Here is a 19,173-nt window from a genome sequence, read left to right on the forward strand (position 1 = left end):
AGAGAATTGTTCTGGCTGTTATTGTTTTTAGGTTTTAGCGTAACTAGAACTGCCTCGAAAGAGTCGGACTGGCTAGATACTGAGTGGAGGATAGAGAATACTTGCTCCTTGAAGAAAATCGCAACTCCTCCTCCCCTCCGGTTTTCTCTTGACGTGCACACCATCTGATACCTTGCAGGCCAAGTAAAGGAAAGTGTTTCTTCATTGGGGTCAAGCCAGGTTTCTGCGAAGCAAACCACATCCATTGTACTGGACAGCATGAGCTCCTCAACTTCATTCAGTTTATTCCTCATGGATCGCACATTTTGGAAAAGGAGTTGGAATGAAGCTGTTCTCTTTACCGTGGCGAGGGATGTACGTGGTCTGATCCGTCTGTGATGCGTCGCTGGTCTTCGAGATGTTGAGACCATGACAGGGATCGCAAAATTCGAGGAGAGAGATGATAAAGATTTTGGGTAATTTTCAATCTCATCATTTTCAGTGACCGCTGGGAGCCCCCTTTCGTGGGTATGTTAAGGGCGAAGTATGGATTTACCTTGTTTTTCCTACGGCTATTCCCATGCAGAGCAGTTGGGTTTTTAGTGGAGAATGCAGATACATTGTATAGTCAGAGTCTGGACTGTTCTGGGCACATCTCAGGAGCGTTTATGGATATCGCTTCTTTTCTACTTCGTGCTTCATAAAATGGTCTGATGATGGTGCCGAGGGGCCATTTGGTGCACGTTCCAATCATTTCAAACTGACTTCGATCACAATAGATGCGAAAAGAAGCATATGCTGTGCTTCGAGTGTTCAGTCTCTGAATCTTTAATTCTAATTGTAATTCCTCAATCAGTACATCTGTGACGAGTTGTGCTGAAGTGTCTGGGGCCAACCGTGAGACAAACAAACTGCTGGGGGGGAGTCTGGGTGAAGAACCATCCCGTTTGAAAGGCCGAAGCTTCGAGGCTAGTGCGGTGCCCGTCCAGGTCGTTTTCTTCCTGTTCAAACTTTTTCTACTGGCCGTCTTGCACTTGGTTGTCTGGTTATTTCTCGGTTCGGCACCCATCACCCAGCTGGTCGCAGTGGTTCGGTCTTGTTTAGGCCTAGCTGACGAGTGGTTTCCTGGGTTGAGTTCATGGGCGTTTAATGTGGCATTTTTATTTATGTACTGATCGTAGCTAACTTCGTCGGGTAGCACACCACCTATTGTTTCCTGGGGCAGGTTTAGCTTGAGCGCGCTTAGATATGATTTATTTCTCTCGGAAGAGTGTTCAATGAAATCTTCTGTTTCTCTATTGCGTTCATAGCGAGTAATGGGCGGCGTGTTCACGACTGATTGTTCTAGTCCTATGAATTAGATAAATTCAAAAAATTTCTTAATTTTTATTATATTTTATATAATCTATTATTTGTTATATAACCACAAAATTGATTTTGCCATAGTGCATATTGATCATTACAGAAACAGACAACCCCTTATCGTTGTTTTTCCTATCAATTTGGGTGGTTGACCTCAGAAGAAGTCACCCATATTGTAGGTATACAAGGATAAGTTTTGTATATTATCCTTTGTGTCTATCTATCAATGCGTAGATAAAGTATGTAACATACTTTATCTACGCATTGTCCATAGGTTTATCTAGGTATGTCTTTTACGATACTCTTCTGCATAAACTAATACATACATTTAACAAAATATATATACAGTGGCAGACAAAAAAAATGCATCACTTGTGGATTTTGCAAATAATGTGTTTTGCGCTGCACTGTGGGTTGCAGAAATTTTCGAAATGCATTTGTTAGACGGGATATATATATATATTATTATTATTATTATTATTATTATTATTATTATTATTATTAGCCATATGATGAAAGGAAGCCTGAGACTTATGCTGCACCAACCAAAAAAAAAAAAAAAATTCCCACGTTACCCTGAGAGGGAAAGAGAGAGAATCACCAAGAAAGCAAGAAAGAGAAGAATGATGATATCCAGCTCAGGACACTGGGTTTTCTGGTGGAACCCATGTTTAGTCTCCAGAGCTAAGTTCCGATCAACCCTTCCCCATCTCTTTCATCATGCAGTATGACTGATGACTTTTGAGGTTATGATGAACATCGTGGCGAGATCCAATCTTCCTTACATTTCGAGGGTGCAGCTCTAAAACGGTATTCGCAGGCCGGCCGCTAGTTACTACACCGGACAGAACCTATTGGTAACTCTTTAGGAGGCTTCCGGATCAGTTACTGTATAATCTTTCTACCTCTACTCTGCCAGATAGTGACTGGAAGGAGCCTGAGTAGTGTGTTTGCAGGGGCATTGTCGAGACCCTATTATGTCAAGGATCTGGGTATATTCTTACCATGTGTAGGCCATATCCAATAATTGCATTACCTCATACAGCATGTCCCCCCCCCCCACTTTTTTTTACTATCAAATACACCATGAATTATCAAACTAATAGAATAAGCTTATCTGCGAAAAGATCTAAACCCCCCAAACACTTCCTAGTTCATTTCACAAATATACGTGGTCTCAATTCTAATCTCAATGATGTCCATTTCCACTTGCAGTCTGCCAAACCCCTTGTACTTTTTCTGACAGAATCTCAGTTATTGGTTGATTCAACTACTGCTCATCTCAGATGCCCAAATTATTCGCTGTATGATTCCTTTCGCTTCAAAGGTGGTACTTGTGCATATGTCCGTTCCGATATTCCCTGTCAGAGACTTGTAATTTGGAATCTCCTCGTTTCGATCTTCTCTGGCTTAAAATCTCTCTAGCTCATTGTGTCAAATTCATCTGTTGTCTCTACCGTTCTCCCAACTCCACTAATCACTTGGAGTTCTTTCACTTCCTCTCTTTGCAACTTGACTTTCTCCAGTCCAACTTTCCTAACAGTGAGGTAATTTTCCTTGGCGATTTTAATGTTCACAACTTCAGTTGGCTTCCGTTTTCTAGTCACACCGACCCAGCTGGTCGAGATGCTGTGGCTTTTTCAATTACTAATGACCTTGCACAGATTGTTCATTTACCTACAAGAATACCGGACAATCCTAATATCTCTGTGAATGAAATCCAATAAAATAACTCCTGATATGCCTAATTGCCATAAATATCTTCCCAAAGGGTAAAATGCGTAATTAATGGAAATATGAGAAATCATGCAAATGGCAATCATGACAACCAAACATATAGTTTATTGCATATACGTGTACAAACTGAAATGACAAGTTCACGTAATAGTATTATGTACTGTAAATCAACAAAATAAGTCTTCAATATTTTGTTATTGTTCCTCCTCGAGCTGCAATTACAGTCTTGCAACGATTTGGCATGGAGTTAACACACCCTTATAATGCTCGCCTGCAGGTGAATCTTACCTGTTGGCTTCTTTTGAGCAATTTTAGACGACATTATGTACCAGCAATTTTCAATAGGGTTCAAATCTGTATTGTTGCCAGGCCAGTCCAACACTGTAATGTCAACACTTCTGAGGTAGGACTGCACCTAAAGGGAGAAAAACGAGGGAAAAAATTGGTGTAAGTATGTTTTAAGCCTTGTAAGACAAGAAGACAAATTCATCATTAAATCTAAATCACATAAAACTTACCAGTTTTGCTGTATGGCAAGGTGCTGAGCCCTGTTGAAAACAAAATCAGTTTCGGACGTCTGTGTGGTGATCCCTAATAACGGGTTTCAGGCACTCTTCCAAGATAGTGGTGTAGGTTTCTGCACCACTCCTTTGCTTGTTATGCATCCCCAGACCATCTGACCGGCGGGGAACTTTACAATCGGTGTTATGCAGTCAGGATGGTATGCCTCCGATTTTCGTCTTAGCACATCGCTTTCCATCAGAGCCATGCAAGACTGAGCTAATAAGAAGACTCCCTAAAGACACTCCACTCCCTGAAGCACTCCCTTCAGACGATTGTGTACGGATTATTACCACTGCCATAAGATCTGCATGTGATCTCTCCATCCCATGCAGAAGGCCCTACCGGTATGCAGTTCCCTGGTGGAATCCCCAACTACAGGTTCTCAGAAGAAGAAGAGTCCACCATGCAAGAAAAATGTTCCAGCAGGCTCGATCAAGGCTACCTCCCCATGAGGTAGATGCCGTCAGGGAGGCTTACCGCATTGTCAGAAATGCATACACAAAGCTAATACGTAAAAGTAAAAAGCAAACGTGGAAAACCCTGGTATCCACTTCTGGGAATAAGGACCCCTGGGGCATCGTTTTCAAGATCGTAACAAACAAGCTGCCGCGAGGAGAGGTACTCGATACGACACTAAAGGTGGATGGCTCCTCTACTTACACCTGGAAGGATAGCATTAACAATATTCTAGACACCATTTATCCCATTGAAGCTGCAGCTATGACTCAACAACAACAAGAAATAGTAGATGAAAATCACAACTATCATCCTGCCTCTGTGGAATCCGCCTTTATTGCCGTCTATTAAGATGGACTTGAAATAAACAAAATGAAAGTAGGAAAAACACCTGGTGCGGATCTGCTGGAAGTGGATGTGGTTAAAAAATTTGCAGAATACTATCCTGTTACTCTCCTAAGCCTTCTAAATAGGTGCCTGACAGAAGACACCTTTCCAACATCCTGGAAAACGACAACCCTGAAATTTATATTGAAAAATCCAGACAAGCCACCACAAATTACAACCTCCTACCGCCCGATTGCCTTGCTCTCTGTAATGGCCAAGTTACAAGAACGCCCTCTGTAATGGCCAAGTTACAAGAACGCCTGCTTCTATTTCGCTTAACTGCCAGATATGAAGAACAAAAACTTCCAAGTGACAAGCAATTTGGATTCAAAGCAGGTTGCAGCAGAGAAGATGCCATCAACAGATTAATCACTCAAGCAAAGTATTCCCTTACAATCATGGTAGACTTCGCTGGAGCCTTTGATCGACTATGGTGGCCCAATGTTCTTCGGAGGCTTCGGCAATAAAATGTTTCCAACAACCTATACAACAAAAGAGGCCATCACAAAACGATTCCTTCCATCTATAAGTTCAACTCACCAAGAACCTCCACCCTGGTTTTCGCCTGGCCTCCATGTGACCTTTATCATCACCAGCCATGGATCCTTCCAACAAAAACTGGCCGCCATGGGAATCGAGAATGATCCACGTTGCCACTGCGGCGAAGAGGAGTCCTGGGGGCACCTCATGTATGAGTGTCCCACCTACGACAACATTAGGCTTAATTTCCTCACCACAATATAGAGAAACCCTCGCAATCAAGAATTCACTCTGATACTCGAGGAAGATACCTATAAGGCATTAACCACCTCTAAGCGCAGGAAACATTTGCACTTAGGCGAGCTAAGATTGTAAAACTCAGAGCCAAAGAACTAAACCGGACCGTCGTGGGTTAACTCTCCATCCCCCCAGAACAACACAGACATGATCATGCTAACCCTAATAGGGTAGGATCTATTGCAGGCACCATCCAAGGTGCGGCATGCTGGCACTCCCCGGAGTGCAGGATTTAAAAGTCATCGCAAACCCGAAATGGGTAGGATATACTGCTGGCACCGATCTAGTTGCGGGATTGCTGGCACTGACCACAGTGCGGGATCTACAGGCACTATGCCATTGGCAATTACACAGGGGCGTCTGTCCCCTGTGACTTTTAAACCCACACCCTTTCCTATACTTCGCCTAAACTAGGGTGGATTTATTATCCCCTGCCAACCCACCCAAATTCATTCCCCCTCCAATCCTCTCTTCTTATATGCCCCTCTCTCTTCTTTTTTTTTAAATCTGTTACTTTATTTACTTATTTTATTTATTTATTTTTATTTTTTATTATTTTTTAATTATTATTATTTATTTTTATTTTTTTATTTATTTATTTTATTATTTTTTTAATTTGGTCTCCGTCAGAAAGCTCAGGCAACCCTCGCGGAGGCCAGCCAGAGTATAATGGGCAGCCTGGCTCACCTCCCAGTGGTGGTGGCGGGCAACGTGGGGTTCCCTTAGGGGCAGTGCGGCTAAGCAGCCAGAGACAGAACAACAGAACATAGCGCTACTCTGTCACAAACCAGACACCACACTTTTTCTGGCTTTTACAGAGATTCTGTAATTCTTCACAAAGTACCATGGTGCAGATGTGGGAAACCACCGGTGGCGCCTTCCACAAAACACTATGCCACTATGCAAGTTGAATTTCGATTCGTCAGAAAAGATGACGGTGTCCATGAAACATGCGTTTTAGCAGAAACAAGTCGCCTGTTGTTCATTTGTTGGGTCAAAGGGCGATAGGCATGCAGACCAAATTCCGAAAGCCGTCTTTGGATAGGACTTGTTTCAACACCAGAGGCCATCTCAAAGTACAATTTTAGATCAGGAGCACTAGCATGGAGATTACGAAGGCATAGTCGTTTCAAATATCGATCTTGGGAAGGCGTAGTCACTCTCTTACGGCCTAATCCAGGTCTTCTCTTCACATCACCAGATTCATGCTTTAATTTCAGCACCCGGGATACTGTTGACTGGTGGCAGCCTATTTTATTAGCGATAGCACGCGTAGAAAGCTCTTCCTGAGACAGATCAAAGCTACATTTTGTATCACCCAGATTAAATTTGAAAGCGACAGTGTTACACCATGCGCAAACAATGGAACATAAAAAAATAAAAAAAAAAGTCAAAAAATTTGACAGCAGGGCTTGCAGTCAGTATGGAAAGTAAATCTAGTGATATGTTCAATAACTCATAAATTACATAAAGGACCTGTCGGTATAGTAGATTCGACACTTTGAGTAAAGCATTTTTACCTTACTAAAAAAGAAAACCATACCAGGGCTACCTCGGAAGAAGCCCTCATACACCCATGTGTATTATGTCTGTAAATTGTGGTCTTCTTAGTCGGTTTTCCTGTTTGATAGGTGAAAAACAGAATAACGGGAGAAAAATCCTAACTACCCTCGAGAAATTCATTAACACCTTACGCTGAAATTTTTGCTAACGATTCTCCCTCCTCTTCCCCAATTCTAGCTGACGCTTAACAGTTGCTCGCGCTAATGATTTATTTATTTTTAAGATTTTTAAATGTTAGTATTAAACATTTAAAACTTTAAACGTTTAATACTATGCTATTTAATGTTCCTTATTGAGTTTATAAAAAAAAAAAAAAAATGACATTATAGTGTAACGGGAGTTAAAACAATAAAAAATAAGTCTGAAACTCGAACTCCAGAAGGTAACTTTATGCAGTATACGTCCTCTGTTAATGAATTCGATTTACGACCCGTTTTAAAGAACGAATTAAGTCGTAATTCCGGGGTAAAAAAAAAAAAAAAAAGTAAAGTGCATTATCAACCCACTGCAGGATGGAAGTCTCCTCAACAATTCATGCTGAGGGAAATGGACTATAATCTGCCACGCTGGTCCAGTGCGGGTTGGTAGATCGACCGAATTCAGCAGTCAGGGACTTGAACCCCGGTCTACTCAAAGAGCGTGTGCTACTGCACTCCCGCCCACTCGGCTACGGAGGCCAAGTCCGGGGTACGACTGTAATAACTTGACTGAACTACGAGAGCGTGGATTATAAATGATGAGGAAATTCAAAGAAACAGGTGCTTTGTCTGTAACTCCCTGCGGAGGACGCCGTTGAATTGCAAAAGTTGTTTTTGAAGATATAGTTGTTATTTAACGATTTACAAAATTAAACACTATTGTATTATGTTAACGGAACCGTTGCAAACTTCAACAAAGTAATGATGAACAGGTGCCAACTGCTGCCTGCATACAAACAAAAATTAAAATATCAAACTACCAAAAAATATAATTAAAAAATCCTACAATAGATAAGCAGGGGGGCTTACACTCGCCCAAGGAAGCACAGCGGAACGGCCTCTTGTGGAGAGTATGGCACAACTGCTTCTAGAAACACGCATTAACCCCCCCCCCCACCCAAACCCAATGTGCGAACACAGACGTCCACTTAAGAACTAAAAACTGAAAGGAAAATTTAGGAGAAACCACAGTGACTACTTCAAAAACGGATGGGCCCTGTGCTGATTTCTAAACACTCGACTTCACTTTTACAGTTACTGGTTCTGGCTAGGATGGAGGTAGATGATGTGGCCTTGAAATATCTTATGGGTCGATGAGGCTCACTTCTGTCTAATATTTATTATTTCATAATCGAAAAATCGGCGAAAATTGCGTAAAGTGTTAAGAGCAAAAGCTCTTAACACTCTACGCAAAAGCTCTTAACACTTAACACTTTACGTAAAGTGTTAAGAGCAAAAGCTCTTAACACTTTCCGCAATTACAGACGCACTATACTAAGGCATTAGTATAGTGCGTCTGTAATTTGCTTGTATTCGGTGGTCGATTTTATGGTTTGCTGGACGAAAAACCCGTTTCCGGGAGAAAAATCCACCCAGTCCTCACCTGAGATCGACTAACTCACCCCCCATGTTGTTAAAAATCCCATAAAAAGTCTTCGCGTCATTGACCGGATTCTAACTGAGGCCTTTTCCACCCGGTGTGAAGAGCACGACGATCGTATCTACTGTGGTACCGCGTGGACAAAGAAAATTGCTTAACCAAGAAACAAACATAGGCAATGTCTGCTCTATACGGAATGTAAGCTAGCGGTGATAGATTTATATTTAATTTATATAAAATATATCATTTATAAACCTCTCCCCTTATAATTATAACGATTATAAGCTAAGAATTACAGTATCATACTCTATGTAATTACTTGCCTGTGCATTTGTAGTGACGCAAGTTCCCCGCCCAATTGTATCACGTGACCCCCATTCCTATTCTCTCATTGGCTACCCCACTCCCCACCACACGGCATTCTCAAGGTGGAATAAATATCACTATGTAATTATTTACCTGCATTTACATAGGTCACTTAGGAAAAGGCTCTTGCTTCGGGTTCCATAATGCATGAGGAATATTGTTGCATCCGAAAGAACAGGACTAAAATATTTACAAACTATACAAATATTTAAAATATTAACAAAATACTAAAATATTTACAAATATAGAAACCATATCAGGCCCCTTCATTAGCTGACATTACAATGGAACATCAAATGATGCCGTGCGTGGTCATGTTTACACAGTGAAGCACGTGCACGACGTCGGTGAACGTTATGGAGGCAATTGTCTTTCAATGGAAGACAACGATGTAATGATTCATTTGTATTGACGTAACAGCCCTGCCCTCTTCTCCCATTGGCTCGAATAAATATCACTAGGAGGAAAACTTTTTTAATGTATGGAGAGATATTAATAAAAAGCATTATCAAATTTCAGATTCAAATTCGCTATGAACAGAGGCAGAGATTATCTTTATTGGCAAAAGCTTTATTAATAAGGACCATTTTGGTGGGGAGGGATTAAAACCTCGGCCTCGAGCTGCAATGGGGCCCAAAATTTATTTATATTACAAAAAATGAATTTAATAAATGAAAAATTTAAAGAAACAAAAAAAAAATACTTAAACGGAAAATAGAAAAGTAAAACCTGCTTGTATGTACAGTATTAATTCCATATACTATAATAAGCCAATTAATTAAAAATATAATAAACTAAATAATTAAAAATATAATAAACCAAAAACTAAAACATTCTAAAAACTCGAGGGCCATAAAATTGTCCGGTCCCAAAGAACAGAATGCTTAAATGGATCCTGTTTTAAGGACAATTAATAACACTGATATGGTTAGAGAACCACGTTATCAGAGCAAAATCTCGTATTCAGCTTACAACGAATCAAGGACCACATATGCCAAAACAAAACAAAAATAAAAGTATGAAAACAGTTAACTAGGAGTTGGCAAAGCTACCAGTACTAACAAAGTCTATAATCTTCTACACGGGAAGTAAGCTACAATCAATAACCGAATTGCTACGTTGGACATGTGTATCTTATGTAGGGTAGTTAACTTTGTTCGCTGCGAAGTGTTTTGACGCACATCAAGACATTTCTGTTGAATTTCTCACTATAAATTCCTCGTTTCTCCACAGCGTTAAATAGCATGTATATTTAGGAGTGAAATAGACTTGATCTCTTCTTTAAACGACTATGTTCACGAGGCAGTTAGTGCATAACGAGCGTTACACACTATTGGGTGAAACAGTGCATAACACACTCGCGTAACTTGATAGTCATTTAGAACATTAGTAGGCTTTAGTAAATTCTACGAACGGAACGCTATCTGAAGACCTGAAGGAAGTAGGTACTGGGTTTTTAAAATTTCCTTCTATGAAAGTGTTATGAAAAGTTATGCTTTTCTAATTACAACTATTTCTTTCTAGGTGTAAATGGGTGGAACCTATAACCGAGGGAATGCCATATTGTTTCTTCCCAGAAGGCTATGGTTATCGCATAGTGAAAAATGTTACAGTAACTGAGAACGGTTACAAAATAGACTTGCAACGAAATCCAAACCTGATTGTATATGGTGGAGAAGTATACAATATAACGATGCAAGTATTTCTGGAAACGAGCACCAGGCTGCGTATTAAGGTAAAACGATGAACATTAGTACTGTATAATTTTTGTGTGCACATCTCACCAGTGGCATCACCAGAACATTAAAATTTCAGGGTCATGACACAAAATTCGCATTTATTATTATTTTCCCTCTCATTCCTCAGCAGGGTCTCCATACTTGCGAAAGTTCCGTGGTGACGCCATTGTGTCACACTAAATCTTTTATTATAAATTATAAACTGAAGTAAATTCATCATACTTTTAATTAATCATTATTATTACAAAACCTAATTAATTTCTGGAATATGTCCTGGCGAGGGTCAGTATTGCTAAGGTAACCGCAAAAATTCTCATTAAAAACAAACATACACATTGTAAGCAAATCAACATAACTATTTTTTCTCTGCATCACCTTTTCCACTATGAAATACTGTATATGCATAACGTAAGCTAATATTTAGCTAATACAAATTCATTATCATGTCTAGTTTTATTGGGCGCGACCCTGATATAACGATGTCAATTTTATGGGTAGAGCATCCCATCCCTCCCAGCAACAAATAAAAAAAAAAAATAAAAATTAGGAAAAGGCTTAATACTGTAATCGATTTGGATTTAACCTTCACTCACTCGCACCCTCAACTGTAACCAATAATAATACAGTAATGATTTTTTTTATTATTATTTATTTATATATATTTTTTTATAATAATTATTTTTTTATAAATGAGAGAAACCAATAATAATAACGAAAGTTGTTTTTGAATTTAAGGTAACTCCCCACCCCATATTGAAACTCAGATGCTCGCGTGACGCCTGGCAGGTGCAATGTGAACGTGTCTTTCTCTTAGATGCTTACGTTTAGCCGGCGAAATCAAAATATTACAGCAAGATTAGACACCACGTAGTGACATCCATCTTATTTATAAAGGTCTCTGCTACTATACTAGGAAAGGGATACCTATTACTTTACTAAATATTACTGTCGATCCAACTGATGACCTAAAGAAAGAAAAAGAAAAACGCTGGAATCTTCTCACCAACTGTTAGCAGTTCAGGTGGTCCGTGTCTACTAAAGGTATTGTTGCTAAGTCGTTTATATCTGGCATTTCATTTACCTGTTCCAACACTGTACAGAAACGGTTCTTCAACAGTCTCTGCACATCGTACTTAATAACAGGACACGAATCATTGAATGCGAAGATCCTACAGTTTAGTCTCACCTCTACAGATTCTTGCTTATGCGGTGGCATCGAGAACTGGCAACACGTGATAGACATTCACGTACCACGACCTTCGGCAACAAATCTCAACTTCATCTCGTCATTTTTCTCCTGGAAATGAACATGATTTAACTGCAAATAAGGAAACTTTTGAAATCTTCCAAGAATTTGCAAAAGAAAGACGGCGCCAGCTAACCGGCTTCCCTACTATCAGGATATCCGCATTTTAACTCAATTGTGAGTTCTTATAATATAGTTACCTGCCTCGTACAGAACTTATTGATTATTACACTTTTTTTTTTTTCCTTTATGCAATTTTTTTTTTTTTTTTTTTTCCTCTCTTCCTTATTTCTTCGTCTTCTGCTGTCCTGTCTCCTGGGTGAAAGGAAGTGTGTGTGTGCGGGCGTGGGCGCTGATACCGGCTTGCTGGTACGGGGTTCTTTAAATGGTTCCAAACTCGCTTTGGACATTCAGTATGCGACTGTCGAGGTTAGCCACGGTACATAATAAACATAATACTGTACTACACACATTTCTGGCATTTTACAGAGTTCTGCATGCATCACAGTGTACCAAGGCGGAGTTCAGATGCCGTCTTACATAAGATACTATACTATACTTGTCTACCACATGCGAATGGAAATTGCCTGAGAGAAAGGTAGACGCTTTTACTCATCTGCCGTCTGTTAAACGCCGAACAAACATTTAAAAAATGAAAACAGAAAGTACGGTATAACCAGTTAGAGAATACTGGTTGGCAAAGGCACACGGGAAAATTTCATTTATTTCCAGATTTAAAAAAAATAACAAAACTTTTTAAAAAGTGGCGTTTGTCACTAGTGGATGAAAGTTAAAAGAACCTGTAAAAATACTTTATTATAAACATTCCAACTACAGAATTTTAAAGAACTACAAGTACATCGTTTTCCCGGAAATGCAATACTAGGGGATAATTTACTGGTAGGGGAATAACATTACGTGCAATAACAGCTGACAGAACGTTCCACATGCATTTATGTGATGTCAATAAACTTATGAACATGGCGGCGATGACTGAAATGTGGATAAACATTAAGGCCCAAAGCGTCATTCCGTTTTTGTATGATAAAGGCAGTCCATCCACAGAAACGAACTACAGTAAAATTATCAAATATTTGATTAAACATGATAGGCTTGTTAACTATCATACAACTATAATTACAATCAATATTTAACAAAATATCATTTAAATCGCTGTATCAAAGGGATTTTAAATGGAATTTTGAAGAAGGGTGCATCCTTTGGACTGATGTTTATATACAGTCATTAATGGGGAATGCATGAACTTTGTTGCATTATACTGTTATCTCTTTTTATACTCCTGTCTATAATTGCAGAAAAATAATTTTTTTTTTTCTCAGTATCGAAATGACTACGGCGAATACAGTGCAATATTATATTTACTGATTGTTTTAAATGAGAACGACTCCATAAGATTATTAGTTTTCTAATAACCTTAATTCCATTCTGTGTATATACATAACTGTTTCTTAATAAATATAAAATTAAGCTCCATTTTTAACTAATTCTTGATTTTAAATATTTATTCTTCTTTTATTGAATGGGCTATGATTTATTATCATTATTATTATTATTATCATTAGCCATATATGGTGCAAGGAAGCCTGAGGGTTATGCTGCACCAGCCAAAAAAAAATTCTGAATTACCCCGAGAGAGAGAGAGAGAGAGAGAGAGAGAGAGAGAGAGAGAGAGAGAGAGAGAGAGAGAGAGAGAGAGAGAGTAGAAGGGAATCACCAAGAAAAAGAAGAATGATGAATGATGATATCCAGCTCAGGACCCTGGGTGTGCCAAGCCCATACTCACCAGATGTGAGCCCCTGGGGGCATTTTCTCTTTAATAATCAGCTGTGTTGTAAAATAACTTATACTATAATTACAATTGTCCCACACACTGTAAAAGGGTCAAATGATGTGTAATAATAATAACAATAATAAAATTCATCGTGAAATTGCCTTGTATGGTGAATACGATATAGTAAAACAAATATTTATGTAATGAAATTAACTGTTTAAATAAATAAACAAATAAACAAAATCAAAATAAGCTGAAATGGTAGGATCACTCTGAATATCCTCCCGAATAAATCCTAAAATATTCGAATGGAGAATTCACCATAATCTTAAAAAAAACTGCTGCTGAGCGTGGTACGTGTACACCTAATGATGAATACCCAGAGTTCAGAGCGGAATGACAGCTGGATGTCATTGTGGAAAAATGTCCGTGCGTGTTCAGGAATCAAACATCAGCAATTAAATACATATTCTCAATGCAGTAAATGGCAAAACGTGCTCAAGTCCAGAGGGAAGAAACGAACCAAGAAAATGACCGGTAGGCGTAAAACGTTGACTGAAAGGTGTCGACCAGTCTTTGGACAGCTCACGTCATCTCGCCATCATATCCCAGAACATCTGAGTTTGGAACCTGCAAACGAAAGGGCATGTACAGCGGAGCGGAGAACTTGAACTTAGTTTTAAAGAAGTTCTGGGGGCTGCGAACTTATAGTTGACTACTGTGTATAACATTGTAAGGGAATAAAAGACGAAAGGAGATGCCAAAGTAAAATCTTAAAGCGGTCGACGACGTATTTTGATAAAAAAAAAAGAAAAAGAAGCATCAGGATGATCAAACGCGTTGCAAAACGTTTAACTATTAGAAATAGCGAAAGATGTGACAGGCAACTACAGACCGGTGAGTTTGACTTCAGTGGTCATGGAGTCTCTGATCAAGGACCATCTCGATAGAAATGGTATTCTTAATGGTTCACAGAACAGATTCGTGAAGGAGAAGCCTTGCCTGACTAATTAATCTGCAATCTAATTAATTAGGGAGTAGCTATAAAACAGTTGGAAGCAAAAAACAACTTGACATTATTTACGTTGACTTCAGTAAAACTTTTAATACGGTTTCCCATGAAAAGATATCATATAAACTAGAGAAAATTGGAATGATTAGCACAATCTATCGTTACTATCGTTGTCGTCGTCGTTGTTATAGCAATTTTTAGGCGCTTTATGCAATTTTCCTGTTTGCTGGACGAAAAACTAGAGTTTCTGGAAATAAAAAAACATACCACCCTCGACTGAAACGACTTCAGTTTGACGATCTAGTTTGATCTAGTTTGACGGTCATTATCGTTAAAGGCGTAATAAGCTAGTTTGAAGAGCACAATGTTTTTACTGAAATAGCCTGGCACCTCCGTAGCAAGGTGGGCAGGAGCAGCACTGCGTAGCACACGCTTCTTGATTAGACCGGGGTTCGAGCCAGTCACCACCAAATACGGAGGATGCGGAAAGGTCAGGGAATGACCACCGCATATTCCCGGAGCAATATGGCCTTAGTTGCTAATGCTCCTAAAAACCAAATAGCATAGCATAACTGAAATAGCCAGATCTAGATCTAGGTGAGCATCTGTGGGATGGTTTGTAAAAGCGTCTGAGTAGTCGGCCATGTAGTCCGACTCAGCGAGCTGCGTTAAAAGATTTCCTGTGTGAGAAATTGCAAAATATTTACTCTGAAACTTGCCAAAAAAAACTTTGAAAAGTTTACGTCGAGGCTACCTGCTGTATTAAAGGACAAAAGTGGGTCTACACCATATTAAGATTGTATTTTTAGTTTATATGAATGTCTGTTGATGTCCCAATATTTTGATAACATAGTGTTTATTGTATAAGGAGGAGGACGTATGAGAAGAGTTAGACGGATTTCTAAGTAAGATTTCCCTCTCTGGTCTCTCCTAGAAGCCTCCAATATCTGAGAGTCTCAAAATATTGAAATATACGTCCAAATTCACAAAATTTTGTGGCAGTGGGCTCCCAAAATCCCACAGCGCCCTATAGCTACCAACTAATCTAAACTGAGTAACATTAGCAGAACTGGCTGGGTAATCGTAAGGTTTAGTTTTTTTTTTTTTTTTAAGTGTATATGTGGTGGCTCAAACGATTCAAAAATTGTAATAGTAAATTTTATCTAGTAAATTTTATCAGAATTAAGAAATACAAGTATAAATATATTAATAATCTAATGTAAAATAACAATCTATAAATATAAACAAAAATTATACACAATGTTCATTAATATATTTTTAAAAATTAATTTTTAAATTATCTTTATAAGTAGTGTAAACAAAAGTTTATAGAGAATGGGGGATTTCTGTAAGTACAAAGCTCAGCACAATCGCAATTTCTGACATCTCCATCAAGTCGACCCTGGCACTTTACGCCACTAATATCACAGTACTTGGTTATCTACGAACTGAAATACATTTGGTTGTCGTTCTGCAATTTTTAATGAGTTTTCCGAACTTTATTACTTCTATAAACTCGGGTCTTCTTGATAGTTAGAAGTACAAGGAAGATTCGAAGGGTAGAGGTTGGGAATAAAATTGTTCGGACAACGTTATAAAGGGTTAGTTTCCATAGCAATTTTGCAATAATTTCGAATTGTCTTTCTTATCGTACTTATAGTGAAATACTTTTTTTTAGGGTTACATCGTTAGTTACAGTTATTGCCACATACTGTTACAATCGCGACGTTGTCTCTTTCATAATGATTTACGATTTTACTCAATTGCCATATAACCATTTGATGAGGTTACTTTAATTCCTCTTCACCGAAGAATGATATGAAACAATAAAAAGTTATACGCATAACAGAGTGCAAAGTCATTTTGTACAGTTAAAAATCAGTTTATCAGAAACTCTCAAAGAACTAAAACAACTACGATAAGAAATTAACTAAAGTTACTTAAGCCTAATAAACTTTAGGACTACGAGAACTAGATAACGTTAACTAGGAAACTTATTGTAATATTTATGTTATATACAAATGCTCTAGCAAGCCGGAAGCTTATTAACTTTAAGTTACTTAACTTCAAATATCCATACTTTTCGAAATTTCTCATGTTGTAGAAATAAATAATCACTGAGTTATTACGGTTTACACTGATAAGTGCTTAGTTATTCATTGATGAGGGCATTTAATATTACAATTAAATACGGGTATATTCCTTTGAATAAATGATATTTATTTTTAGTGTGTTAGTCTGAGATAACTTGCAGTGATCTTTTTTTTTTTTTCTTAGCTAATCATCACGCAACACAGCAGCAACCCCAAGGCAGAATGTGCTGGTCCCACAGGACTAGTAGCTGTTGGTGACTATTGTCAGGGAAATGGGACACTTGGTATGTAAAAAGGATAGATGGAACAGGACCAGGGTATGTCTGCCAGGGGCAGAGGTTGATGACTTTGTAGAGCGGATATCATCTTTTAAGGGCACAAAAGGTGATATTGTTGTACACGTTGGCATTAATGATATTAATGCCAACGTATGACATATGTAACCATGTATGACATAAGCACTGCGAAGACAAAAATCAGAGTAACAGTGTGTTATAGGCCTAATGACTCAAATGAGTACAATGAACAATTGTACAGAGAAATAGAGTGGGCTAGTAAATCAGAATGTCTTATAATGGGGGATTTTAACTTCCCAGATATTGACTGGAACTTGTGGATTGGTCACTCACACACTATAAGACTTTTTTTGGATTTATGGGATGATTGTTTTCTGCAGCAGTATGTTCGAGAGGCAACCAGAGAGGGTAATACTCTTGATCTGGTTATCAGCAGTATGTTCGAGAGGCAACCAGAGAGGGTAATACTCTTGATCTGGTTATCAGCAGTGATCATTCGTGTATTCAGAATTTGCAGATAAAGGAACCACTAGGTGGCAGTGATCACAGTGTACTGGTGTGGGATTTACTTAAAGATTTAATTACCATCAGGGGTAAAGGAAAGGGTTTTTGCTTCCGGAAAGGTGAGTACAGTGGTCTCAGACAGTTTTTAAATTCTGTACAGTGGGATCAACTGACGATGTTACCAACAGTTAATTCTAAGTGGGAAGCATTCAAGGAATTAATCGTGGAAGCTACTAAAAGTTTCATACTTATTAAGAAATATTGTTCAAGGTTTAGGCCTAAATGGTTATCAAATGAACTAATGAGACTCGTGACAAAGAAGAAAAATGCATGGGATAAATATAAATTATCAAGCAACTCAGAAGCCTATGGCAGATATAAGCTAGTCTGTAATCAGGTCACAAAGGAGGTTAGGCAGGCGAAGGCAGATTATGAGAAATCTTTGGCAAAAGATGCTAAGAAAAACAGCAAGGATTTCTTTACTTTTATAAACTCTAAAAGGAAGGGGATGAATCTGATTGGTCCACTTGACATCGATGGTTCGACTGTTGATGATCCTGCTCAGATAGCAAACAAACGCAATGAGTATTTTGCCTCTACATTCACACGAGGAGTTATTAAGGTTTGAAAATGGCAGAAGGTTATCAAATTGTAGCTGGGTGCTTAATGATTTTGTAATAACTGAGAGCAAAGTGGAGGAGAAATTGTTGAAGTTAAACATAAGAAAGGCACCTGGAGTGGATGGGATCTATCCAGTTTTTTTAAAGGAGGCGGCAAAGCAACTAAACAAACCATTAGTCATAATTATGAGAGCATACTTGAATTCAGGGGAGGTCCCCAATGACTGGAGATGTGGAAATGTATCCCCAATTCACAAAGGGGGATCGAAGGGTGACACGAGTAATTACAGACCAGTTAGTTTAACTTCTGTTCCGGGTAAAATAATGGAGTCACTGGTTAAAGATGCATTGCAGGATCATCTAGACAAGACTGCAGCAATAATTCAGACACAGCATAGGTTTGTTAAGGGAAAGTCTTGTCTGACAAATGTGAGAGGATATTATGATGTGGTTACAAAGGAACTGGATGCAACAAATAATTTTGATATCATATATTTGGATTTCAGGAAAGCTTTTGACACTGTTGCGCATGGAAGACTATTGTACAAATTGGAGCAGAATGGTATTAATGGTAAGATGCTACAATGGATAAAAGGATGGTTGAGTGGAAAAAGACAGAGGGTGGTAATTAATGGGAGCTGCTCTTCGAGGACTAATGTTATTAGTGGTGTCAAACAGGGTTCGGTGTTGGGTCCTCTGTTGTTTTGTATATTTATCAATGATATTGATGAAGGTATATCAGGCTTAGTGTCGCAGTTTGCAGATGATACAAAGGTTGGCAGGGTTGTTAATGACAGTAATGGCAGTGTGCTACTGCAACAGGATCTAGATAATTTAGGCAGATGGGCTAAGAAGCGGCAACTGAATTTTAACCTTGACAAATGCAAAGTACTGCATATGGGTAGAAGTAACCCCAGAGAAACGTACCAAATGAAAAAGACCTGGGAGTAATTGTGCAGTCAGATATGAAGTTTTCTGAGCAATGTAGACAGGCTGCCAGGGCAGGTCATGGGGTTTTGTCAATGATATATAGGAATTTTGCTAGTAGGGAAAAGGAGGTGACTGTCTCTCTGTATAAGGCAAAGGTCAGGCCACGCCTTGA

The 19,173-nt window shown here is 38.7% G+C and overlaps 1 protein-coding gene across 1 annotated transcript in view; it reads left to right on the forward strand.

The window, feature by feature from the left end:
• Window positions 1–19,173, forward strand: part of LOC150085976 (lysosomal alpha-glucosidase-like) — a 140,631-nt gene that overhangs the window by 9,608 nt on the left and 111,850 nt on the right. The window contains exon 2 of the mRNA XM_090373628.1: window positions 10,294–10,504. Coding sequence (XP_090229754.1) covers window positions 10,294–10,504 — 211 coding nt within the window. The remainder of the gene's footprint in view (window positions 1–10,293; window positions 10,505–19,173) is intronic.

This window comes from Mastigoproctus giganteus, chromosome 5 (assembly GCF_048544385.1).
Source record: "Mastigoproctus giganteus isolate SK-2022 chromosome 5, ASM4854438v1, whole genome shotgun sequence".
Lineage (NCBI taxonomy): Eukaryota > Metazoa > Arthropoda > Arachnida > Uropygi > Thelyphonidae > Mastigoproctus > Mastigoproctus giganteus.